The 26,775-nt window shown below is 51.8% G+C and overlaps 1 protein-coding gene across 1 annotated transcript in view; it reads left to right on the forward strand.

Annotated features, from left to right (window-relative positions):
* Positions 1-2,025: 2,025 nt before the first annotated feature.
* The window catches only part of KCNJ3 (potassium inwardly rectifying channel subfamily J member 3), a 40,087-nt gene continuing 15,337 nt past the window's right edge, over positions 2,026-26,775 (forward strand). Inside the window, exons 1-2 of the mRNA XM_013193603.3 lie at positions 2,026-2,923; positions 7,200-7,416. Of these exons, the coding sequence (XP_013049057.2) occupies positions 2,246-2,923; positions 7,200-7,416 (895 nt within the window). The 5' untranslated portion in view covers positions 2,026-2,245. The remainder of the gene's footprint in view (positions 2,924-7,199; positions 7,417-26,775) is intronic.

A 26,775-nucleotide genomic window follows, 5' to 3' on the forward strand; every position in this document is an offset into this window, starting at 1 on the left:
CGGAAGGGACCTCGAGGGGAACAGAGCTGTGCAGGACGCCAGGGAGGCCATGCCTGCCATGTGGGGCTGCCTGCGTTTTTCAGAGAAACATTTCATTTGGCTTCTCCTCAGAGTGAAAAGAAGCCGCTCTGAATTTGGCCAGGCGTTAGCAGTAGCAGTAGAACTGACGTTGCTTCGTAATGGTTGGGTGTACTTTGGTGGGATGTTACTTTCTGCCGGGTGGGTTCTTCTTTGGTTTATGGCTATCCAGCCCTTCCTGCAAGAACGGGAGGCAGAAGACACGTGCTCCCATGGTAGTGAATCACAGAAATGGAAGGGCCACTGCTGACCTCCAGCACCTGATGCCGTAGGACTCCGAGGTCAGTGTCGCACCCAGCCCATGCATGGGTGCAAAGGGCCCCCAGGGAGCCATCCCCGCTGCAGAAATCCAGCCAGGTTTGCAGCTCTGGAGCTGTTTTCCTGGTTTTACTGTGCATTTGCTTACGAACCAATTTGATGATTCATGGTGGAATTTTCTGTTCTGCAACCTAAGAACATTGAGAGTCTCAATTTGAATTTGAATTGGAAATCCCCACACGGGTTTCCTGAGTGGCTTTGCATCCAAATGAGTGTTTCCTTCTCCTGCCATGCATCATTACGTTCCCGGTTCTGGGAGCGGGACTGTTTGTATCAACGGCATGCCTAATTGCTGTGAAAAAAATCACTCAGCTCATGACTTGGATGGGGAAAATGGTTCTGGACTTTTCCTTCCTAACTCTGGCGTGGTTGAGCTCTGGATTTAATTGAGAAGCACATGTGAAGTGAATAGCATCACGGACATCAGAAGGGAGGGGAGTTTAAGACAATTCCTGGGTGTTTTTACCTTCCCCTCCAGGTACAGCATAAGGACATGAGCAGGCACCTCCATCGGTTTCTGAGCTGCTGGCTGGCAGGAAACAATCCAACAGTCCTTCCAGGGCGTCCTTAAGAGCCGAGCGTTAAGAGCAGAGCGTTGTTGTCACCAGGTGCTTCATATGACAAAGGACATTTTTAATGTCTATGATTTTTTCGGCACTCACCTTATTCCCTCACCAGGTAAGACAGAGCACACGCTTTGTAAGTCTGTGGGTCTCCCCAGGAGCAGGGAGAGTTTTGGTTTGAGTTTCGGTAATTAGAAAGAAATGGCATCCTTTATGCTGCTGTGGTTTCCGTAACCATAACATCGTGACTAACAACATAAGAGCTATGCCCACCCCCTAAAATTTAAACATTTAAACTACATCACTCCAAGCTTCTTTAGCGTGTAGCATTGGTTCGGAGCCTCGCCAACGCCCCGGCCAGCAGGCGGCTGCCACCAGCTTGTGGCCCTGCCGCTAAGCCCCGCTCTGTCGCTGGCTCAGCTGCTTGGTTTGCACTGGGTCATGCTGCTTCTGCTTTTTTTAAACCATTTAAAGATCCCAGTGGCCAAGCACCCACCACACCCTAGACGTGATTTCCATTTATTTACTTTTTTGCTCCCAGTTTGAAAATGTGTGCTGGCCTGGCCTTCTGGACTGCATTCCCTCTGCCCCTGCCCTTGCTCCTGGCAGGGGGCTGCGCTTTGAGGCTTTTGGGCGCTCGAGGGACCTTCTTGCTGCCTTGCAGCTCTGCACACGAGGGATCTTCTCGATCTTCTCGCTGCCTTGCAGCTCTCCCCTCGTTCCTGTGGCCACTCTCCAGACCCCTGATCGCTTGCATCCCTCCTGAACTACGGACACGAGGACCGCGCACACCTCCCACGCGCAGCCCTGGGCACGAAGATAATTAGCACACATCCCAGCCCCTCTCCTGCCCTGTTTCCACCTGCCGTGCGGGATGCTCCGACCGCAACGGGGCGGCGGGGCGGGGCGGGGGCGGGGCCAGGAGCTGGGCGTGGCCAAGGGGGGCGTGGCCAAAGGGGGCGTGGCCAAAGGGGGCGTGGCCAAAGGGGGGCGTGGCCAAAGGGGGCGTGGCCAGGGGGCGTGGCCAAGGGGGCGCGCCCTGCCCGGGGCCGCGCCGCGCCGCCCCTGCCGCCGGCTCCGCGTGGGTGGCGGCCGCGCACAGCGGAGCCTCCGCGCCCGCAGAGCGGCGGCGCCGTGCGGGGCCGTGCGGGGCCGGGACGAGCCGTGCCGAGCCCAGCCCAGCCGTGCCGAGCCGAGCCGAGCCGTGCCGATCGGAGCCGCGCCGAGCCGTGCGCGGTGCCGTGCCCGCGGTGCCGTGCGGGGCGGTGCGGGGCGGTGCGCGGAGCATGTCGGCGCTGCGGCGCAAGCTGGGGGACGAGTACCAGGTGGTGAGCACCTCGGCCAGCGGCGGGGGGCTGCCGCCGCCCCGGGCGGCCCCGCGGGGGAAGCGGCAGCGCTTCGTGGACAAGAACGGGCGGTGCAACGTGCAGCACGGCAACCTGGGCGGCGAGACCAGCCGCTACCTGTCGGACCTCTTCACCACGCTGGTGGACCTCAAGTGGCGCTGGAACCTCTTCATCTTCATCCTCACCTACACCGTGGCCTGGCTCTTCATGGCCTCCATGTGGTGGGTGATCGCCTACATGCGGGGCGACCTCAACAAGGCGCACGACGACAGCTACACGCCCTGCGTGGCCAACGTCTACAACTTCCCCTCCGCCTTCCTCTTCTTCATTGAGACCGAGGCCACCATCGGCTACGGCTACCGCTACATCACGGACAAGTGCCCCGAGGGCATCATCCTCTTCCTCTTCCAGTCCATCCTGGGCTCCATCGTGGACGCCTTCCTCATCGGCTGCATGTTCATCAAGATGTCCCAGCCCAAGAAGAGGGCCGAGACCCTGATGTTCAGCGAGCACGCGGCCATCTCCATGCGGGACGGCAAGCTCACCCTCATGTTCCGGGTGGGCAACCTCCGCAACAGCCACATGGTGTCCGCGCAGATCCGCTGCAAGCTGCTCAAAGTAAGTCCCCGGGGACACCCCGGTGTCCTCCTCCATGCCCCCCCGGAGCTGCTGGTGCTGCCGAGCAGCCTTTGGGCAGGGAGCATCGCTGCTGTCCCCTGCCTCCGCTGCGGCTGCCTCCGTGTGCCCGCGGTGCTCGTCGCGCTCAGCGGTCGGGCGCCAGACTTACACGCACCCAGCCATCTGGTTACCCGCAGCCCTATAGGATATATATATATATATATAGTTTATGTGCTGTACTGTTTTACATGCCCATCTATCTGTAAAATGCTTGGTTTCTTCTCTGAGAGGTAATACTTTGTAGCTGGAACTCCTCGGTGTGCATTTTAGAAGGAAGTTGTGTGCCTTTCTGGTGTGTTTCTGTGCTCCCAGACAGCGGTGTGTCCCGCTGGGCAGAACTCCATTTACGTGGTGCATGAGCTTCACCGAAAGCAGGATGTTGGGGTTGCATATTTAAAAATAACGCTAGCAGTCCCACATGCCTGAGGAAAATAGAATATTTGTCTGAGACTTATTGCCACAGTCTTTTATTTATAGGGGAGCGGAAGGAAATGTGGAGCGGGTGGCAGGGGATGGCTCGGGTTATGTTTGGTGTGTGCAGAGCATCCTGCACCTTGCCCTGGGCTGGGGGACGTGGGAGCTGTGTGCTGGGTGGGCGCCCCTCGGGGGTCCCTCAGGGGCAGCCCCCACTGCCTTCCCCCCCCCTGCCCTGCTACTGCACCTGCGTCCAGCAAAGCACAGGTGCATTTTTTTAGGGGCAAGATTTGTGGTGTTTTGGCCCAAATAAGTGTTTCTGCTGGGGTTTGCAGGCAGGATCATTGCTGCTTTCGCTGAGCTCTGCAGGACTCCCACTACATCCAGAATAATGGGGGAGTCCGTGGCCCAGAGGCTTGCCCTTGCCTGCAATTTCCGTGGAGTCGTGGGGGACACAACAGGAATGTAAAACATCTGCACAATTTCTCTCGTCTCCTTCCTACTGTGGCCGGCTGATTTTTGTAGCTCGGGACTGACATCACTGGGGATGCTCTCACTGCAGCTGACCTGGAAGCATCAGTTCCTGGTCCCTTCTGTTTGAGTAATCAACTCAGACTGCGGTTACGTTCTCCTGATGTGAGCTAACGCCGCTTGTTTCCTCGCGGCCGAAGTTCAGATGGCTAAATTGAATTATGTGCAATTAGCCTGGTAAGTAAGCATCCAGTCTTTAGAGGGCACCACAGTGACCCCTCAGCTGCCTTGCCTGCTGAGGCCACGCTGGCCAGGGAGGGATGGGACTGCCGCATTTAACATGCATCTTTAATAGCTTTAAGGAATCAGAACGAGTCATTTCTATTACAGGTTTAAAAAAATAGCCCTTTTTGTATCTGTGTGGTGCCTCTGATGGAATTTTTAAAGTTAGAGCTTACAACTTAGTGTGGCTCCACCAAATTTCCTGAACTTTAAATGTGTGAAAGGCTGCCTTTATGGATGAAGCCATATATTCGTGTTCTGTGATAACGCTGGAGTGACGGGGCTGAAGGTTTTGCAGCTGTTTTGTTTCTTTCTTTATTAAAAAAAAAAAAAAGGGTAAGAAAACCAGGAGAGCCCAGGGAACCTCGCCATAGCAGCAGTTCAGACAAAGCAAGCTGTCATTGCACAGGGACGTAATTTGTGTTGTAAAAATGCTCCTCTGTAGGAGCTCTGTACGCGGGCAGGTATAAATGGGTAGCGAGAGGGAGAAGAGCAATAAAGGGCTAAAATGAGGCTCTCCTGTGGATGCAGTTGCTAGCCAGCGCTGCACATCACCTACCAAATTTCTCCGCAGGGCGCGTTTCTTACGCTGCGCGGGGGAAGCAGTGCCTGGCCAGGCTGCTGCCCGGGGGGGGGAAAAAAAATTAAATAAAGGAGGAAAATCCAGGGCTGCAGCAGGGAGAGCGGTCCCAGGGTGCTGCCGTGCAGAAGCAGCCCGCTCGGCTGGCAGCAGGAGGGGTGTGCAGCTGAGGGCTGCTGCCGCTGCTCCGTGTGTTCTCGCTGGTTGCACGCCTGTGAGTGCTGGCACCGAGGAGAGCTCGGCCCCACGCAGCCACCCGGCTGGCTCCCATGGGTGCACCCTGCCTCATGTCCCACCCTGTGCGCCAACGCGGGGCCACCGGGACAGCCGCAGGGCTGGTGCAGACCTGCTCTTGGGTGCTGCTTCTTAGGGAGAAGGGCATTCCGCTGTAACATCTATGTCCGATTGGAAATCCTGATAAACTGCTGGAGTTTGGGCTTTCTGTTTTTTCCTGGTAAGACCGTGCTGGAGAAAAAAAATAACAGAAAGCCATAAAGCTGGCAACTTAATGCAAAGACATTCACTGGAATACTCACTTTGCCAAATGGATCTCCAAGATTGTGAGCAACTTGGAGGAAACTTAGAAGCGCTGATCTCTGCGTGACACAGTCAGAGGAGTCATTCAAGGTCACATCCCTCACAGACGTAGTGACTAGGGCAGCAAAACAGTAAATAATGGGAGTTTTTGCACCCTGGCTTGTGCCGAATACGGTCTCTTTCTCAGGTATAGCTGTAGAACAATCCGTGGTTTGTCTGTAGCGGTTCAGCTCTCAGCATTTACCTGGGCTCCCCTGGAGGAGAGGCAGCCCCGGTGCCCGTGCCTGCCGCGCCGCTGGGCGACGTGGCTCCGACCCCACCGCAGCGCTCGGGGCTGCCCTGGTGGTCCTGAGGGACGTCAGGGCGCTCGGGGGGAGCGTGCCAGTGCCCATGGACTGCGGCAGCGGCACAGCTCTGGGGTGCCAGGCAACATCCCGCCCATTTTTAACCTTTTTCCCATCGTTTCCTTACCCCGTCTGTATTTTATGCCTGTTTTCCCTGGACTTCTCTTTCGCTGTGTCCCTCAAGCACCGAATTCTCTCTAGCGCCCATTTTTATCAGCCTTCCATCTGTTAAGATGCCCATTCTATCGCGATGCTTTTTGCAAGCTAACAGTTCGTCCTGCAGCATCGTCTCCTGCGGCCAACCCGCGTTGGTCGGGGTTTGGTTGCTTGCTTCAGGCCAAGCTTTCAGGGAGCTGCCCTTGGGTCTTGCTTGGAAAGCAGCCGTGAAAAAGCTCCACTGAGGCTGGAAGGTGGCACCGAAGGCCAAGAGGAGGCAGTGGAGGGAGCTCACGGAGGTTTGCAGCCGGGCCTTCGCCTGCTTCTCCCGGCACGGCGCGGGCTGGGATGGGTTCTGCTTCCCGCGTGGCGGTGCGGGCGCAGGAGGTCCTGTGGCAGTGGTTCCCTCCCGGCGCTGCTCCTTGCTCTCCTTACGGGCCGTGTTTGTTGCTGGGCCAGCAGCTCCGTCCTTTTGCTGCAAGGCAGGGCCCCCGGCAGGCTGCTGTGCTCCTGGGGTGTCTTGGCCTGATTCCCTGGTGTGGAACCGCGTGGCGTTCGGACACCGGGGGCACGGCCAGAAATCTGGATTTGCACACACATAAATTAAAGCCCGTTTCTTAGCTGGAACTCCGGGGCACTGGAAGAGGTTATTGTTTATTTGGGATTAGATCTCCTTCCAATCCAACCACCATTCAGTGAATATTTTAAAAATAGAAACCAAATCCCAAGCGAGGCGCGTAATCCCTTTTTGCTCGGTCTGCTTCCTTTTCTCGTGGTTTCCCAGCCGATTCCCACCCGGTGCCGCCCTGCCAGGGGCAGCCCCGAATGCTGGGTTTGCTTCACGTCGGTTTGAAGCGTGGGGAGCGAGGGGAATTCGTTTCAAGCAGTGATTTAACATCTTGGGGGCTGCGCACGACAAACACAGATTTATAAAACCCGAAAGGAAAATAGTGGCAAATTCTGTCATAAAAATACTGACCAGAAAGGGCTGTAGCGTGCTATTCCTGCTTGTTCACACCACGGAGAGCAGAAATGCGGTCAGAAGTGAAGGGGTGGGGGAGCGTGGCTACGGGCTGTGCTGATGGCAGCTCCCAGCACGGGCTGCAGGCAGCACGGCGCACAGGGTGCGTGAGCCGATGCGCTGAGTTTGGGAGTGATTATTATCATGGACTTGTTATTTAGCTGTTAAAATGTGGTTTATAACGTCTTAGTGGACAGCGGTAACTAAAGCAGTAACAGCTTTTCTGGGCTTTTTTTTTTTTTATGTTGGTCTAAATGACAGTGAAGTCAAAACTCTGTCGGAAAACCCAGTGTTGGGTGGGTGCTGGTCGTTGTTCGGCAGCGTCGGGGGGCCCTCGCTTTGTGGGGAGGCCGGCGGCTGCTGTGAGCTGCCCTGACTGCTCTCTCTGCTCTCCCCTCGCTGCCGCTCCAGTCCCGCCAGACCCCGGAGGGCGAGTTCCTGCCGCTCGACCAGCTGGAGCTGGACGTGGGCTTCAGCACGGGGGCCGACCAGCTCTTCCTCGTCTCGCCGCTCACCATCTGCCACGTGATAGATGCCAAGAGCCCCTTCTACGACCTCTCGCAGCGGAGCATGCAGACGGAGCAGTTCGAGATCGTCGTCATCCTGGAGGGCATCGTGGAGACGACGGGTGAGTAGCGGCAGCTCCAGGCACCGGTTTGCGAGCAAGATGTTGCGAACGCTTCCGGGCGGCCAAAGTCTTGTTTTCACTCGAAGTGAAAACATTTGAGTGATTTTTTTTGGGAGCGTCTTTGTTTCCAAGGCGATGCTCCCTGCGGGAAGTGAAACCCCTGCCGCCTTTGCGCTGAGATTTTTCCTTTCCTGGCGGGCAGAGCCTGGGCGCTGGAGCCTGGTGCCAGGAGCAGTCGCCGTGCCCTGCTCTGCTTCCCGTGCTCTGGCATCAGTGGGAAGGCGCTCGGCGGGGACACCAGAACGTCTTGTACCATTTTTCCGGGGTTCGTGCACTTTTCTAGCACAGGAGGTAATCCCCGTGAACCTCAGGCTGTGGTGTTTTGGTAAGGCCAGCCTTCTGCCACCCCGTGAGGCTGGTGACAGCAGAGACGAATCGTTGGTGCTTTTCAAGAAAACCTCCTGCTGTTTGCGTAGCTGGCTCGTGTACAGGTTTCAAGGCTGACACACAGACCACAGGACTCCGGTGTTGTTTTGTTTTCTTTTTAGCAGAACTGTTTTAAACACAACTGGCTGCAGAAAAGGAGTTTTGTAAATACCTCGTTACAATTTTAAAACAAAGTCGTGTGTTGGTATACTTCTGAGTTTGTTTTTGTAAATATTCTCAATGTAGACATTGTACACAGAACAACAAGAAAAGGAAGTATTTTCTGAATCTGTCAAGCCAAACTCATGTAGGCTTGCAAATGCTGTGACCTAGTTTTGTAAAATGAGATGAATATTGGGTAAAATAGAGCACAGTAATTCTATCTTGATGAAACATGGAGGGATGAAAGGTTTTTTGAAAAAAATCATTAGAAATGTGAGTAAAGGAGAACAGAGGAGAATTTGAGGAGAAAGAAACCCGAATAGCAACCTTCCCCAAAGGTGTCTGTTTTTTAGGGGAGGAGAGGCAGGTGCTGTGTGGGGTTACTGCAGACTCTGGGGAAGCCCTTGGTCCCAGGGGAGCACGGAGCCAAGCACCTGCAGGACTCCAGTACCCACTGGAGCTGGGCCCGTAGACATAACCCCCCGGTAAAGCAAAGCGAGGATGTCAGAAAATAACTTGCAGCTTGCTCTGTCAGACTTCTTGCAGCAGAAGCTGGTAGGGAGCTGGGTCTGTGCTTCCTTCCCTCCCAGCGTAAGGCAGCCAGGTGCCCTTGCTGCAGAGCGCAAACCATGGCAGAAGGCAACCCAAGTTTTAAATGTCTGCTGGCGCGGAGAGAGCGGCGAAACTGCGGAGACCAGAAATAACTTGCAGTTGTTTAGAAACCAGGGTGCTATTTTCGGGTCGGTGTAAAAATGCTGCCTGTTTTTCATTTTGTCTGTGAAAGCCAGTCATGAATGTGAAGATTCTTTTCCAATTAGTTCAGATTGCGAGCAGCTGGAAGGAGAGCTGTGGTGTGCTGGTGGGGCTCACGGGACCGGGTGAACCCTGATCATGTTGTGTGTGGTTTGGGGAGACCGGCCCGACGGTGTATGTGTGGGCTGCAGGAGGCAGGCTGCAGGAAGGTCAGATAAACCCTGGCTGACTTGCAGAGGAGCTGAAGGGATATTTGTGGTTGGAGGGACCCGCAATGGATGGGACGGGTCTGGGAGCCCAGCACAGGCCTGCTCCATGCCAGCCCAGGGGTCAGGGCAGGGGCTGGCAGCTCAGCCCGAGTGCCGCACGTGGGCACTTCTGGGCTCTCTTCATATCGCTGGAAGCGGTGCTTGATTTAATTACAGATGCAACCTGTGTGCAGCCACCCATTACCCTTCCATCAGTTTCTGCATGAGAAACATGATCTTTATTTTATATCATTAATTTTTAAAGAAACTGAAATCCAAATGCCCCAAGGAGCTGTGCCTCCCCATCCCTGGGGAGGCTGGGGGGGTTTGGGCAGCCTGGGCTGGGGGAGGCCCCTGCCCACGGCACCGGGTGGGCTCTGACGTCCCCTCCAGCCCAAACAGCTCTGCAGAGCTCTTTGAATTGGATTTTAAAACTTAGAAGACTGTAATTCAATACTAGAACGCCACAAAGATGGATGAATTTGTGTAATTATGCTGTCTTGGCATTTGGTTTCTTTCCAAAGGTCTGAAAGTCAAGTTCAAGCAGTGCTCCCGTGCTGGCTGCGATGGGGGCTGCGTCTGTCCGCGAGCTGTGAGGGCTGCGGCAGGGTATCTGTCTGCTGGGTCTCTGCTGGGTGGCTGCTGCGTACTGTCCTTGAAAGCAACTCATGTGGAGAGAGCTCATTCCACTGGGATGTGGACGGGGATGGTTGGACCAGGCGATCTTGGAGGTCTTTTCCAACCTTAATGAATCTGCGATGTCTTCGTTCCCAAGAGCTGGAATGTGTGCTGAGCAGAGTAGCGGTTTTAGGGGAAATTTACCCCAAACGTTAGAGGCGTTGTTTTGCTCCTGTGCTGTGTCTGCTGGCTTGAGAAGGCAGTTCAGAGGGTGTCAGAAAATAACGTGATTCTCAGTGTCGCCATTCAGCAACCATCTAATACAGATGATTTTCTAAAGTCGCTGTATTATTTTCTGTTTTTGTAACGTCGTCTTGAAGAGCTTCAGGACCGTGGCGGTAAATAGCTTTTTGCAGGCCCCAGAAATGCAGTGCAGAACTGCACTCGGTGCTTTCTGCTCTGGTCCTTGCGGTGCACTGCAGCTCAGCAGACCTTGCCAGGGTTGTACTAGGGGAATATTTGCTACTGATCATTTGTAGCACATTTAACAGAAAAGGCTTTGATATTCATCAGTTCTGCAGCTTCCAGAGTTTTAAAGGGAGATCTAGTCCTTGCTGCCTACGCTCCTGCTTTGTTTTTCAAGTAAATTATTTTCTGTGTGTGCCTGAAGAGTGCTGTGGCATTGTGCTCGGATCCACAGCATCCCTTGTAATTAACTGGGTGCTGACGCACGTGTCTTGTGTCTCTTGGAGATCTGCTGGTCCCAAAGTCAAGAATTAGACAGCAGGCAAATAATAGTAAATAGCAAAAATATTTATTTCATGACATACTCTTCGCTGTTCTTCTATTTGTATTGACATGACAGAAGCGGCCTTTGGTCTGAAACAGAACAAAGTGAGAATGAGAAGGTGAAAAACAAACACAGGCTTCTGGTTCAGCAAAGGGAAACTGAGAGGTAACGAGAGGCACTGGAGGGATCAGTGGGGTTGATTCAGGGCTCTTTACATGTCTGATATTTTGAAATGCTTCAACCTTGACCTATTCTGTAACTCGTGATTCCAAAGTACGCTTAGCGATCCAGCTGGGTCTGGTGCGTGTTGAGGTCTCGGCTGCCTCTCGGGCAGCGCAGGAATTCCTCCACAGTTCTTTGTCACCGGGATTTTGAGTCCCTGCCCTGTGTTTTGTAGGGGTCTGAAAAGAGCTACGAGAGAAAGGAAGCCTTTGCATGCCCTCGTGCTGCAGGGCTGCACTCTCTGGACCTTTTATTAGACTTACTACGGTGAGAAACCGTGCCTCCCTTTGTCCTTCGTATTGGTGGGCACAGTGCGCCTTACAGCGGTGCTGAGCACCTCTCTGCTATAATCCATGTATTTGTAAAAATAGGAATTCAGCACTCCTGATGGCGTTTGGCCCGTGTCAGCTCGTTCTTTTGATCAGGACGTGGAGCCTCTTGGTTTTCTCTAGCAGGTGCTTATGAAGATTTTTTTTTCTTTGACTTTGTTTTCTGCGTTAAACTTTTGATATGCAATGCTACCAAGGGGGGCAGAGGATTAGTAAATGTATGCAATAAATTTTGTGTTGACTGTCTGGAGGGACAGTAAAGATTTCTTGGAGAAGTTTAATGAGTTGTTTAAGCAGGATCTTCTTGCTTCTAAGTCCCACTTGGCTGATTAAAATCACCGTTTCCGATGCCTTCTCTCATTAAATCATATGAAAATGATCTCTCATAGATACCTCCCAACTTGATTAAATTAATTTACTGCCTAGTCACTGAAATTTTAATTTCCAGAAATGTAAACATTTCCTTCTGCTTTCCATGCCCTCCATTGCAGCTTTTAGCTTGCCTAGATAACACGGTGTGATGTATTTTTCAGGTTCCTAAGGGCTGAGTTAAGGTGTTTCTGTGCTCCACAACCGAGGAAGATGGGGGGCAGACCCGGCTCAGCCCTGGAGGCAGCGGGGCTGGCTGTGTCCCTCTCCAGCAGGCCCTTTCCCTCAGGGAGCAGAAGGCAAAACATCTCAGCAGACGTGTTTTCCAATGCCTGTTTTCCCTCCTCCCATCGGTTCCGTCCAGGCTCACCCCGCGGAGCCCTCCCGTGCGGAGCTGTGCCCACCCAGCACCTGGGGGCTCCTGGTCCCCTCGGCACCTCCGGCGTGAATTGCAGGTGGAAAACTCGTGCCCTGGGACTGCCACAAAGACCGAGCCCTGGGTTGCTCCCCGCAAACATCCGAGGGTGCTGGACAGGCTCTGGGTCTTTGGTTATTTCGGGGTCTTGGAGCGTCGGCTAGTGATGGAGGAGTTGAGTAGCTGAAATGCTCAAACGGCTTTTCTGAATTCAAAGATGGTTATGATTCATAAGGGTAATTGCTAATCATTTTGAATTATTTTTGATACATATGCAACCCCTCCATTATTATGATAGCATATAATTTTGAAGAACACTCAAAGCATTTATTTTCACAACCTATTGTCCCGATCTCACATTGTTGTGATGGAGAATTCTCAGCTCCATTGTCAGCCCTGGAACAGCAAAACTTGCAGGTGCTGTTGGAGGGGAGAACAAGTTTTGACTCTTATTCTGCACTCCCTTTAAGGGCCCTTGCCTCTGTGTGTATTTAGGAATACAAAGCCTTTTAAAATTGGAGCATTATCCTGCGACTTACTGATAAGCGGCGGAAATTGCTAAAAGATGATGAACTGTTAATAAGAATGTACAGAAACCTGGCAGGAATGGTGTATGAATCCATTTTCAAAACTCATTAAGTGTTATTTTGAAAACCTTTTAACACCATTTTCTGATTAAAGAAATCAAACAGCTTGCCATGCTTTTTAATTAAATAAGTAGAGAATGGAATCAAAGACTATCTCACTGTTTTTACCTTTAAAAACACGAATAGCTTAAATTATGGAAATGTGGGTCTTCATAGAAAGGTTTCTCTCAGAAATGGATACTTGTGAATGATTTCAAACCCGAAACAACTTGAGTGAACAAAGAACCGTAATACAAATCTGAAAGCTGGTGTGATTTAGATAATTTCTAGAGCTATTTAAAAACGTTTTTCCTATGCATTATTCTCAAGGTCACTTAGCTGTGAAGAAATCGCAGTACGAATTGAGCAAATTTAGAGTTGGAGCAAAAAAATGTATTTATTCTGTTTTTATCTTACCATTCATATTTTGGGGTTTGGCTATTTTTTATTTTTGTCGGTTGGTTGGTTGTTTTGTGCGGGTGCGGGCAACGTATTGTGGGCAGAGGTGCAAGAGAGTGCAAATTCTCTGCGGATACTCCGGATAACCCCGGCCAAGGGCCAGGCTGAGCCGAGCGCTGTGAAGTGGGGCTGCACCGTGGGGCTTCCACCCGGGCACGGACGTGGTGGCGATAGTATCACGGCGGGGTTGGTGTCGGAGCCGCCTGTCTGAACCGCTCCTCCGTGGAGCATCTCCGCCGCTGCACGACCGAGAGAGCCGTCAGCGCGGCGTGCGGCTGGGAAGGGGACGGGAGAAGAACAGTTCAGCAGGTCTGCCTAATGAGAGGGGTTTTCTCTTCTTTTGTTCTTCTTTATTTTTTTAAACTTAACCTAAACATGATAAAATAGCCACTTAAAATGTCACGGTCTCGGCAGTTCACCAAATCTGTTTTCAGTGCTGGCATCGTGTAGAACCTGCTAGCGGAAAGAACAGTATTTATCGGAGGTGAGGGCACGGACGTTTGTCACTGTCAAAGCAGGGATGTGCTGAACGGCCCCAGCTTCCCTCTGGCCCCTGCGGCTGGGCCAGGTACAGCCAGCTGGGTCACAAAAGGGGGAAAAAAAGGAATTTGTTTCGATGTCTGGGCATTGCCTCTAGAATAGCCACAATGGGCAGTCTGACCTGGTTGCAGCCCTCCGCGGTGTGTACTCAAAGTGTATCGCCGATGGGTAGCACTCAGAGAAGCTACTGAAAATGGCAGATTTAACCAACACAAACTGAAAACTGAAGGTGAATACATATGATGAGAACCTGGTCTTAAATTAGTTCTGGTCCGGAACCTTTTCTTTGGTTTTTATCTAGAAATGTAAATCTCTCTGCGGAAATCTGCATTTCAGATGGGGGCATGGAAGTGGTGAAAAGAATGAAAATAAAATCATGGAAAATAGGCACTTTTTTTTTTTTTCCCTTGGGTAGCTTCTGCTTTGGTGAATTAATTATGACTTATAAATGCTTAGTATTTTTTAATGATAATGAAAGGATCTAAGGTTCAGTGGAAATGTAGCAAAAGCAAATGGGTTTATGTGCTATTCGTAAGGAGAAGCAGCTGGAGGAGAACAGTTTTGGTAACTGCATGCCTTATGTAACTTGCAAGCATTGAATTTCGGCTAACGTATACCTCCTGCTTGAGGCAGAAATTCCCAGGAGTACCGAATTCCACTGCATAAAACCTTCATGGCTCTTTCTCCTTTTTTTCTTAGATGCCTTTAGAGATACGGAAGAGAAAAATGGTAGTGGTTTTAATCTGGAGCTCTGCAGGAGCTTTCCTTTCACCACATATAAGCTGAATAACTGGTGATTCATCAGAAGTCATGTCTTTGTAAAAATACTTGCTCGCGCTTAACCAAACAGAATACGTGCGCCTCGAACGCGCCTGCTTGTGCCGTGTGTGCTCGCACCGGCAGGCCTCACGCCCGCAGCCCGTGCACCGAGTCCCCTCTCCTCTGCGAGCCGGTGCTGGGACCTTGGGCCTGACCAGCCGTCCGAGTGCCCTACGGGTACGCTGCCAAGGAGAGCTCTGCCCGGCAGCACCACGCGAGGGTTTGCGTGTCTGCATCGATCAGAGCTTCCCGGGGATTTCATCAGCCAGGTAGCAGTTCTATCAGCTAGGTAGCAATTTCCTCCGAAGCGTGCTGGGGGAGGTGACGGTGGAGGGAGGGAGGACGGACTCTGAAAGTCCAGCACTTTGTACGTTTCGGCGATGTCTTAAGGGTTTCACTGTGAATTGTTACTGCAAAGAGCGAGGGTAACAGTTTTGTATGACTATCAGTGAAAACCTTCAGTAAGGCTCTTTAGGAGTTCCCAGGGTGCATCTGAATCGTCAAAGATTTGCTAGAATTCCCGAGAAGGAAATAAGCGGTCATTCTGCCTGTGCTTTGGACATGAATAGTCTTTTAATTCTCTTTAACATTTCCATAATCACTTATGCTGACATTTTTAACTTGTTGAATGCTTCATGTGCTTTTTATTCTATAATGAAATCACTGAAGCAACAGCATTTAACAACCCCTCCCAAGGCTGTGGGTGACACAGAGGCACTAGGATGAGTTTCAGTTCCTGGAGAGTCCCTTGCTGTTTTTTTATGCTTTTTTTTTTTTTGGGCTGATACTGGGCCAGATTACTGGGTGGTAGGGTAGTACAGTGTAGTAAATATAGTATATGAGTAGATGCAAGTATAAATACATACTGAGCATATATGAGTTATATATATATACATATAGATATATAAGTAAAATAAACTCAGTCCTGCAGAGGGGTGAATGAGGTTGAAAGGCGGCTAACTTCAGTGCTACCCCTCTGGCTGAGGTACCAAACTGCGGTATGTTGTGCGTGGATTATTTAGAGTTTTTGCTGTTGGCAGGCTGCAAAGGGAGGCCACGTGCTACCGGCAGCCTTATAGCCGTGGCATGGGTGCATGTGCGTGCGTGCACAGGCAGGTGTGCGTGTGCGTGAGTGTGCAACAGAGCAGAGAGCACGTGGCGGAGCAGGGCTGCGCGGCCTCCCGCCACGCGGGTTTGCCACGGATCGTGCGGTGGAGGCGTGAGTGGGGCTGGTTTGCTGCAGCGTGCCGCTGCAGCTAGCGAGTGAGCTGGGCTTGCTTTCCGCCGACGCCTGCTGGATGGAGCCTGCCAGCTCCCCTGCTCCCATCTGCTGCTGCTTCTCGCTCCTCGCCGCCCAGGCTCCGCAGCAGCTCGCGGCGGTGATGCGTCTTTGGTTATGCCAAGGGATGCGAGCTGGAATTGGGAGGGCGGGGAGAACCAGTAACTCCTGGTTCACTACTCTGGTAGGAGGCTCTCAGAAAGATATTTTTCTTTCATTGGGTGCAGAAATGCATTTTCTTTAACTTCCGTCATTGCAGCCAATTTCCTTAAAACTCCATCTAATTTTTTCTCATAGTGAAGCCTTGATAGCGAAGCTTTACCAATTCATACAGGGGACCACACAAAAGCTTCGGGAAGGAGAAGGCGTGAGGTGAGGGCTTTTTGTTGGGTTGTACAGCACAGAGGAGAGCACTCAAGGATTGTGGGCCCATTCTTGAAATCATTTAAGAAGGTGTTTCTTTCCCAATTGTAAGTATCACAAATTCTGGTTAACAGGGTAAGATGGGCGGCACATCCTGGTGCGGCTGGGAAGGCACCAGGTGAAGGAAGTCCCAAGGCATCGGTGAATATTTTAAAGTAACTCATTGGAGTACCAGTAAGGCTTCAGCTTCCAGGACTGATTTCTGGTTCTATGGCCGGGTCGGGTCTGTAGCATCCGTCTGGCTCGGTGGCGGCTGTGGGGAGGCACTGGCCAGCTGGGGCCAGGTCCGCATTCAGACTGTGGCTGGTCGTGGGGCTGGTCGTGGGGCTGGCTCCGCATCCCTCAGCTCTGGCTGTGAGCAACAGGAGCAGGGCTTCAGGCTTTCAGCCTCCCGGGCAGCCCAGCGCAGCGCTGTCAGCAGCTCGTTGGCTGTGACTGGGAACGGGCCCTCGGGCACCGGGGGTTCTGAGAGGTGGCGCAGACCGGGGGGACCTGCAGGAGATGGGGGCAGCTGCTTTCCTTCCGAAGCAGGAGGAAGCTTTGCGTTAGGAGTACCGCTGAAAGCGGATTATACGGCAGATTGTTAATAAAGCCCTGTCTCCAAACATCGATAACGTACCTTGCATGAAACATCCGGTGATGTACCCTGTTTATGCATCTCATTTGCTGTTGTAGGTAGAGATACTGGTGAGAAAATACATGGCTAATGCCTAGAGTTTGTTTTCTTCTGGGAAAAAAAAGAAACAAGCAGCTGCATTTCACCCTTCTTAAATGTCTTCCAAGCTCATCCAAATGGGGCTCGGGGGCGAAGCGCAGGAGGAGGGGAGGGAGGAGGGGAGGAAGGGAAGCCAGGGTCATTTGAGAAGGCAGTAAAATGAAATTAAAAATATTAACTTAGTTAGGACGACGAACTGTCTGCTGACTCTGTTTCTTGTTGCTCTGCATGTTATTAATCACGGTCTCGGTGTCCTTGCCGCTCCCGGGAAGCTCGGTTTGTGTAGTCTGTCCTCGCCGGCCGCCTGCCCTCCTCCATCACCACAGCTGAAAGGGTTCACCACGGGGTGCGAGAAGGGCTGGCTTTGCTTTGGGAGCCACAACTGCACCCAGGGGTTAGGAGTGAAGCCTGCACCCTGCACGTCCTGTGCTGCTGGAGCCTTGGCACAGGTCCTGAGGCTCACAGAAGGAAAAACTTCCTCCGTCTTGGTGATGCTTGGCTGGGAAAGAGAGTGATAAACTGGAGTGTGCTTCCTGTTCCCTGCTGCGAAATAAGGGACGGCTTAGTGTGCTGTCTGAAATGAATGCCTCATCGCAAAACTTCCGTCTTCTGGGTTGCGGTTGCAACTCTTTTTGTGTATTTAACAGTCGTACTGGGTCACTGGTCCAGTTTCCCCAGCCCAGTTTGACACAGAGGAAGGCTTCCCTCTAGTCCTTGGGACTGACTGACAGGGTTTCTCATCTCGTAAAAAAATCCGCAGAGGTGCAAACGTAGGCTGTGCTCGAAAACTGAACTTGATGTCAATGCGGTAATTAAAAGACAAATACATGGCAAGTTATAGAATGTTCATTTTCTGCTGTTACATGGAGTAGAAATTAAATAAAACAAATTCAGCTGAAGTTTTTTAGCTCAGTGACTAAGTCATTGTTCATGGGAATGGCAGGTGCAGTTCTGGTTTCCAGTAGCATTCCTTCTGACGACGGGGTTCTCACCATCTGCAACGTGCCAAGCCAGCATGTGGGACCTGCGTGGACGTTTCGCGTCCCTTCCCAGTACACGCTCTGTTTTTGCCTGCTGTGGCTGCACAGTGGGGTGCGGGTGCTGCTCTGGGCTCATCCCTGGGACGGGGCTGCTGGGAGGGCGCCGGCAGCCCCAGGGTGTGGGGCCTGTAAAGTAGTAGCACAAGGGTTGGGGTGGGTGATGGGGTGGAGGCACCCGAACACCGACACTGGTTTCCTATCTGCAGGAGCGAGTTGGTTAAAAAGGCAGGGAAAATTGAATTCAATAGGATTCAGGGAACATCAAAAACAAAGTCAATGTTTCAGGCTAGGACCGAGGTCACTTTCTGCATGCTGCTGAATATTTTAGTATAGTGTGAGCTATTTACTCATTTCTTTGGATACTCGTTACGAGTGCTGCACTTAGCTGACTTCATTATTAAGCCTGTGTTACTGTTTTGTGACTCACATCACATCTCGCCTGTCAGTTGCTGTGCTGCACTTGAGCTGGAGTTACTGGAGTTATTCTGCTTTTTGCCTTGTGGAAAGGGCCACCAGGGCTGATGCTCCCTGTATCAGGCCGCTGTGCCCGGCCGTGGGCCTGGTGTCCGGTGGCACCCGGGACGTGGCGGGGACACCTCTTACAGGGTCAGGTTGTTGTCAGCTGCAGGGGAAGCATTATCGGCTCTGCTTTCACCTGCAGAGCTGGAAGAAGAAATTAATAAAAGCAGGCAACGCGAGCTTCCCCGTTCTGCAGAAAATATATTTGCAGTCCTGCTAAATGGCGATTTCATGCTCGACTGAGAGCAGAGCCCTTTGGTGATACTTAAAACTTAGCAAGCATTATGTTCTTTACATTTATAAATACCCACGTGGCCTCTCATTTTGCAGTTTAATTTAGGGTGTTCTTTGTGTCTACACGGCCAGACGGGGGAGAAAAGCTTCCTCCTGCTCTCACAGCACCTCGGTAATAGGAGCGGGCGCGTTCCCAGTAAATGTGGGGCTGAGCCCACCCCTGGCCGTGGAGGGGCCGTCCCAGGGTCCTGCTGGGGGTTAGGGGGGCACTGGGCAGCCCCTGTATTTGTGGGCAGCCTGCTTGCCGTCCTCTGCCAGTACGCTGGGCTAGTTCAGCAGAGCTGAGGTAAGCCAGCGGAAATGCAGGCTGCCCCTGCGAGGTTATTCTCAATAAAGCATTGGTGATGTTGTCGGCTCGTTCTGTCAGCAGCCAGCCGGTGCCTCCTGCGTGTTGCTTTACAACGACATGCAGCAGGGCGCTGGGCTGCTCGTCGGCACAGAGGTAAGGCTTCCAGCCCGAGCCGCTCCGTGGTCCTGGGACCCCGTGTGAGCGCCGTGGGCAGCAGCTTCAGGGGGTGCCAGGCATGCCGGGGGCAGAGCCGGCTGCGGGGTGGCCGCGCCATGGGGCTGCCTGAGCTCCGGTGCTGCCCGCGCCGTGCTGCAGCCTTGGGGCCTTCCCAGAGGGGGCTACCAGCCCGTCAGCAAGTGCGGCTGGGTTGAAGCAATAATGCGGTCCAAATGGCAAACTAGGGCTGCTGTAAAAGCTTAAAAACTGAAACGGTTGAAGAAATTTCCGTCTACAACAGCAGTGAGGGAGATGCTGAGAAAATGTGACCGCGTGGCACCAGCGGTGGTGGCGGAACCGAGCGCGTTTGTCTGAGCTGCTCCCGGCTCCTGGCGTATCTGCCTACCGTGGGCAAAGTGCTCAGCACAGGCTGCGTTTGCAGGGCACAAAGGGTCGATGTGTCCGTGTACGGCACCACATGGCATCGGGAGAGGGTGCTACGGGTCCTGGGAACAGCTCCCTGCCCCAGGGGCATCATTTTCTATATGTTTGTTGTCCCTTTATTTTATTTTTTTTCTCTTCACCTATTATCTCCCTGTAGGTCTGTACCATATTACTCGTACAGCAGTTTCAGAAATCACCATGTAGCAAACTCAGCCCTTCTGTTTTCGATAACAGTGTGCAAAATCCAGCTACTTCTAATCGAAGGATGCAGGGTGGTGCAGCAAGGTGCGGTGCGGACCAGCGGCTGCGCGGTGCCTGTGCATAAGTCAGCTGTAATCCTCCGCCTCCGGTTCTTGTAACTTTCCAGTCAATTGACTTCCAAGGCTGGGATTTTTCATGCTTGCTCTTTGCTTAGAGGAAAATATGTTTTGGCAAGTTGGTAGACAATAAATCGTTGCATTTTGTGGAGTATGTGTTCATGGTACGGAGCCATGCTCACTGACTGCTATACTGACTGCTATAGACAGCTTTGTTGGTGGGCAAAGAGGATAAATGCAGCAAGAGGTAGAGTTAACATTGCTGAAACAGTGGTTTCTCGTTCAACCTGATTCCAATCTGCTGTCACATATGACTTGCTAAAGAGCTCCGCGATTGCCTGAGGATTCCTAAATACCAAGAGCCTCCACGTCATGAAGCGGTTTCCCTGTGTTTCAGTGGGAGCTCACGGGGCTGGGGCTAGCCTCAGAATTCCCAGAAAGTTTTCCATTTTTTAAAAAACTTGTCTGATGTCAAATGATTCATTTCTTAGCGAGTGTTAGGAAAAGCCTTGATTATAGTTTGATTTCCAATATCCGCAGTGTTTTCTTAGGAATTGTGGTTTGCGGTCACTTTTTAAACAAAATACAAACGCCAGCTTTTGTTTTACTGCACAGGTCATGCAGCAAATCACGCAGCAGCTCCTCACGGCCGTTTCCAGCTGCCAAAAGATGGCTTATATTGAAGAACCATTGATTTTTCAGAGAGTCGTCTGCAGTGTGCCAAGCCACTGCCACGGTGATGCATGACCATGGGGGCAGGCAAAGTGCTTCTGCAGGGCCTGTGGTCATGGTGCCGTGAGTGCTGCTGTGCTCAGAACGCCGCTGGGTACGGTGCTCAGGTGGCCCGTGTGCTTTTCAGAGTCTGGTCTGATTTTGGCAGCTAGGTAAAGCTGTGGGAAGAGTTATGAGTAGCCTTCACTGTTTGCCCTCTGCCTACGGAGAGGAAGCTAACTCCCTGAGAGGCTGTCCGAGTTCAGAGGCTTTCTCCTGCCTGCTGAAGCTCTCCTGTCTCCTTGCCAGCCCCATCCCTGGGCAGAGGAGCCCAGAAGTGACATTGGGACAGGTCACCAGAAGTGCGGTGCTGACTCACTCCGTCGTGGAGGCGCAGAGCTCGCCCCGCTGTCTGTCCCCGGGGGGATGCGCACGTTTCCTGGAGGAAGCAGGTATCGGGGCAGATACCAGGTCCGTGGTGCTGCCCGGGGACAGCGGCTGCTGGCTGTGCTGCCCAGCTGCATCGGGGCACGGGGGGCGTCCTGCTGCCTGCGGGAGCGGCCTGCTGCAAAGGTGTTAAATTGTTGGTGGGATTTCACATGGGCGAGGGAGTCTGGTTGTGCACCCTGGCCGTCAGCTGGAAAGACAGCTTCAGCACAGCCACTTGGCGTGAGAGTACTGCGAAATATAGGAGTCTGCATTTGGGGCTTTTTTCCAAACACATGGTTTAGGGCGTGTGCTTATTTGTGTTTGTTTCATTTTATCAGCCCTCACAAATGTCGTTGTCCCAAACTCCTCAGTCAAGACTGCTCCCCGAAGCCTTGGGATTAATGCTGCTGAGCTTTTCCTTGCATCGAGTGCCTGGACTTAATGCTTACACCGCCTGTGTCGGTGCTGTGCCAGCACAGCCAGACGCACTATTGGTGTGCGAAGGACGTAAAAAGCCTCTTACCTATTAAAAAGGCAAAGGTTTAAAAAAGTAATCACCTTCTAAAGTCATTCCTCCTAGCGCCTTTCCCCAGCAGAGGCATCGTGTGAAGCAGCTATTTCTGGCTGAGAGGCAGTGCTGGGAATGCAGAAAGAGCGCGGGGCTGGTGTGAACACGTGTGTGGGCAGCAGTCGTGTTGCAAATAGAGCTGGAGAATGGTCAGGATGTCTGAGCAGAGCGAGCAGCGTCCCGACAAGATGCTTTACCCAGGGGTGCACGCAGGGCTGGCGCGGGGGCTGCCCACCAGCCCCGGCTGGAGGTGACGGGGTGGTTACACGTCCTGCTGCTGCTGCGGGAGGTGGTGTCTGTACGTGGAGAATGGATTTTACAGAATATTTAGGGGAGCAGTGGTTTGAGATGCTGTGGGACCCCACTGCTGCCTGGATGTTGGTCAGGCACCCCAGTCCCATCAGGGATCGTCCCTTTTTAAATCTGGGTTGGCCTTAGAAACACTAACACGGAGATGTAGAGATAAATGAAGCAAAAATGAGGTGGCCTCTTCAAGCAACAATTTTTCTAACAAGATTTCCTCTGCTCCTTGTTAAGATATTGATCTGTGTTTGCAGCTGGATAGTTCAAGACAAAGCTGAGAGCTCCCATCCCCTGCATAAATAACCGAGGACATGGCGTGACTAATTGTTTGTGATTAAGGACATGTGTATGCTACCATGTCAGACCGCTCTGTGCTGCGTTATGGTCTTTAAATCTTTCTTCTGTCGATTGCTGTTAGCCATTTCACGGTTCTACATTGCAAAGTGGCTTCTCTGGCAAAGATACGATGCTTTTGCTCCCTTCTGTATAGTTTTTAATGTCAGATGGGTGTGGGTTTCGGGCTGATTTTGGCTTCCGGAGGGCTTTTGGGACCAGAATAACTGAAAGTTGGAACAACTTTAAAGTTAAAATTATGACCGCAGAGCATAGGAAAGTGCAGGGGTAATAAAGACAATGTCTGGTTGGAGCTGTGAATCAATAATATCCTTGTTCCAGCGCTGAATTAGGTTTCCTTTAAGTGCAAAGAGCTGCAGACCCATTTTCCCAGCCCATCGACCGGTCAGAGCTCTTTCTGCTGGCGATCCCCCTTTCACCTGCACTTCTGCAGCTGTAATCCTCGTTCCACATTAAAAACCGCATTTCTGCCCAGTTCACAGCTGCCGTGATAAATGCTGTGGCTGCACGGAAAGTGCAACATCTCCAATTTAGGAATCATTACCCTAGATGATAGGCAGTAAAGAGGCCAAAATGGGTCCAGAAGGTAATCTAACCATAGTCTGTAATGTGCGCTGTCTGTTCCCGGCCATCAGGGAGATGTTTAAGGAAGTGCTAGAGGCCCGAGGTTCCTGGAAAACCTTTTTCCCATGGCCCTGGGGCCATGCAGATGTTACTAGCTGGTTATGCAGTAGTTGCTAATTAGTTATGCAGTAGTTACTAGTTAGTTAGCTGGTAGCTGGTGTTATCTGCTAAATTCTGCTCTCAGAGTTTTGCTGCCAGATTGGAGCCTGAATGTGCCAACAAGTACTTTGTTGTTGAAGTGAGGAAATAACATCCAAGAAAGAATGGAATTAGAAGAAGATTAAAAACAAAAGGAATGGGGAGAATAACGCATAACTGAACTAAATTGCAAAAATTATTTTCTTTAATGTAAATCAGCTTAATTTTGACTCTTGAAGAGCACATAGATTGCTGTGTTTCTGAAGTGGCTTGCTCTCGCTTGAAGATTTATTGTTCAAATCACATTATTACTATTACTCCTAATGGGAAGTGACATTTCTAAGTGGTACTATTGATGTTGTCTCTTGGAGGTGCCTTTTTCTGTTATCCTACAATAACCTGCGTTTCAGCTACCTCGCCTGGGAAAACACAACTTCGCTTTGCCTGCCGTCCCCTCAGGAGAACAACGTAGTGCGACGCAGTGGTTTGGTGCTGGTGATTTCAAGAGAAGCTCAGAAACCTCTGCTGCTTAGTTCGAGTGCCTTATTAGGTCAGTATAGAAGCAGTCTTTATTTTTGGCATCTGAGACAGTAATGCTTTCTAAGAACGATTATCTGTGCCTTAATATTTAAAGCTGCCTCACCGCAGGAGGATTTGGCAGCCGCCGGCCGCGGGCTGTGCTGGTGCCACGGTGCCGGGCTCCGACCAGGACGGGGTGGGCAGCGACAGCAGCGGGGTGGCTTTGCTGCCTCCACGTGTGCAGGACAACTCAACGCAGGGAAAGAGCCATTTCTGCATGTTTTGGGAGCTGAAAAGTGTGGGATGTGGGAGCTCTTGATCTCATCCCTGCCCAAAGAGCAGGAGCCAGGATGGGAAGGAGCCAGCAGGGCTTTGAACTCGGCGGAGGGGTGCAAGCTGCAGACACTGCCCAGGATTTCCCAGTTACAGAGCTATTGCTCACGTGCATAAATACTTTAAATGAGCTTGTACTGCCTGACTGCAGCTAGAAGCTCATCTCTCTCACTTGGTGTGCGTTATTGGTGTGTCTTCTTTTTCTTCACCAAACTGTGTAATGCCTTGCTTAGGAAGTGTCCTTGACCAGTCCAAGTTCACCAACTAGTTGCTCTTTGAAATGCTCGTGCTCTTCTGCCTCTAAAGAGCTGTTCACGTTTACCTGAGTTCCAGCCACTAAAAAACAAACTCTGGAAGGCTGAGCACTATGGGTTGCCTCACTTATCTTATGTGATTGGCAAAGAGCCAGGCTGAGACTGAGGCAGGGATGTTTCTTCTCAATATTTTTATAGGAGTTTCTGGAGAGGGCTTAAGCACGCAAAGCTAAGGCAGCAGCAGCAGCAGAATAGAGAAGTGAACGTAGGCATGCTGCGGTTTTGTTTTTCCTGCCCTGACTCCCCTGCTCGTTGTGACCCCGCAGCAGCAGCTGATGGGTGACGGTGCCCCCGGGGCAGGAGCAGGCATCACAGTGGTGGGGCCCCATGTGCAGGCTGGCAGGCATCGTCAACCTTTCCCTCCATCCCAAAGCAGCTGAATCCTGTTAAATTATTAAATGCTTCCCAATATTCTCCATGTAAGCCTTCTCTGCATGCCGTCGTGACCAAGCCAAGTGTATCTTGTGTTTTTTGCTTCTCTGCCAGCTTCTGAGGAGCAATAATTAGGTTTATTTTCTTCGTGGTTTCTCATCTCCAGTTTGTCAGCTGCCCTGCAGGACAGAGTTTGCTCCCAAGTATTCTGCATCTCAGAAAGGCACTTCCAGCTCTTGGAGATGCCGATGTCTACACTGCAGAGACTTGTCTGGCCACGTGCTGGAGCTGACCGTGTCCTGCGGCCGCTTGCCGTGGTCACGCCAGCTACCTGGGGCACACCAAGGAGCAGGAGTGGAAGCAGGAGGTGCTTGAAGAGCATCCTCGGCACCATCTGACTGAAGTCAGCTGTATTCAGAGTTGTACTCGGCTGGTAAAACAGCAAGCATGGCTGGCCGCCGCGGGGAGACGTGTCACTGGCTGCCGGTCATCTGCAGCGAGCGAGCTTCAGGAGCACAAGGACAAGAGAGAAAGCAGACCCAAGAGGCTTGCTCCTAAATATAGACATCTTCCAAACTTCCTGTTGGAGCTCTATTAATTATTCATTCTTTTTTGCCTTTTTATTTTTTAGCATGACGCCTCACATATATTAGATGCAATCATCTAACAGGCACAAATTGTAGCGCTAAGCATATTCACAGTGTTTCACTGTAGCCTGTTTCGTCTTTCTCATTATACTGCAGATGCTTTAAATTCACGCGGTACGCAGTAATGGGGATGAAATTTCCCACAGTGGAACATTGCTGACTTAATGTTGCGTGATGAAATAGCACAGATTTATATTTAATATTTCTTTTCAAGCAGGCATCGCAGTGCAGGAATTCTCTGCTTGTGGCTGCTTCCCACAGTACCGCTCAGCAGCCAGACCTGGGCAGGTTTTTAAAGCTGCAGGAAATTCATGTCATGCTTTATACTGTGCGCCTTGTACAAGGTGAAAAAATGGGCTTACTTGTTCTCAGCACCCCGTTGTCCAGCGCAGGTGCTTGGAGCAGAGCAGAGGCGCCAGCAGACGGCTGAGCGCTCGCATTGTAATTAATTCATCTGCAAAGCTCGCTGGAATTAGAGCTCGCTTCTGAAGGAGGCTTCTAATTGAGAGTAAATGCCTCATTAGCGCTGAGCAGATCAACCTGAGAACATCAGTAAACACAAACAAAATAATTAATGACTTCAGGTAGCGTACTGTGGCACCCTGGCTGCCGTCGGGCGCCGGAGGTGGGCCAGGCCCAGGCGCGGCTGAAGGGGGGACTCCTGGCCGGGAGCTGGCGTCCAGGCGCCTTTCCTGGGAGTTTCAGGAGGTGATGAAGTTATGTGCCCGAAGGTGATGAGCAGGACTTGTGCACGTTCCTTGCTGCGTGGGTGCTGTGGCCTGGCCAGGGCCTTGAGCTTGAAGTGGAAGTCGTGTCTGCTCTGCCCTCGGAGCCAAACCTCTGTGACAGACTGCCATGCGGGTGCTAGTTACAGCTGTCTCCACACCAGCACCCAGGTTTTGAGATCGTAGAGTACATTAAGCGTGATGTTACCACACAGAATTGTGGAAGCTTTGAAATACTGCATTTTTACGGAATGCTTCTCACATAAGAGAAGCTAGTACGTGGATTTCGTGGAGGAAAACCACAGATGACAGTGGCTGTTAATGAGAAGATCTGTGCCAGTCCGTGCGTACAAGAGCTTGTAAACTCTTTTTCTTCTTTCTTCTTCTCCCGTTATGCAGTGGCTACTGTTCTGGCCGATGAGGAGGGGCTCAGGTGAGGAGGGGCTTCCTGTCCCATCCCGTCCCGTCCAGTCCCAGGAAGAGTGCCCTCGCTGTAGCTCTGGGATCACAGCACCACCCGTGCTGGCCTGAGCCCGTGCTTCCTGGCAGCAGCACATAGCCCAGGGTGCTGTGGTTTCCCGAGCGCGTGATGCCAGACTGAGAAAGCAGCCACCTCTTGTGTGGTTCGCTCAGCTGCAAATCACTGCGATAACCTGCACGCCTGTGGCACGGGTTTATTAATTTTGTGTCGGTTTTTAGAAGGGTCACCACGTGTTGCTGTCTGCTGGTGGAAGGTTTCCGCGGCTAGACGCAGTCACCTGAGGAGCTGCCCCAGCAAAGGGGCACGTGCAATTTGGCACAAAGGGTTGTGTCCACTGCTTGGTTACAAAGCAGTATTTCTTGTCAGAAAAAAGCACGATGCCTTTAGATAGTCCTTCTGTAGCAAAGAATGGAAATGTCTGCAAGAAATGGCTTCTGTGGGCATCCAGAAGAGAGAAGACCCAGACCTGGGACCTCTCTGCAACTGTGCCCACTGTCCTGAGGATGGGACAAAAAGCTGACAGACAGACCTTGCCAGCACCTTGTTCTTTTTTATGGTGTCTCAGCATAAAAACAGATATTTGGGAAGT

This window comes from Anser cygnoides, chromosome 6, assembly GCF_040182565.1.
Source record: "Anser cygnoides isolate HZ-2024a breed goose chromosome 6, Taihu_goose_T2T_genome, whole genome shotgun sequence".
Taxonomy (NCBI): Eukaryota; Metazoa; Chordata; class Aves; order Anseriformes; family Anatidae; genus Anser; species Anser cygnoides.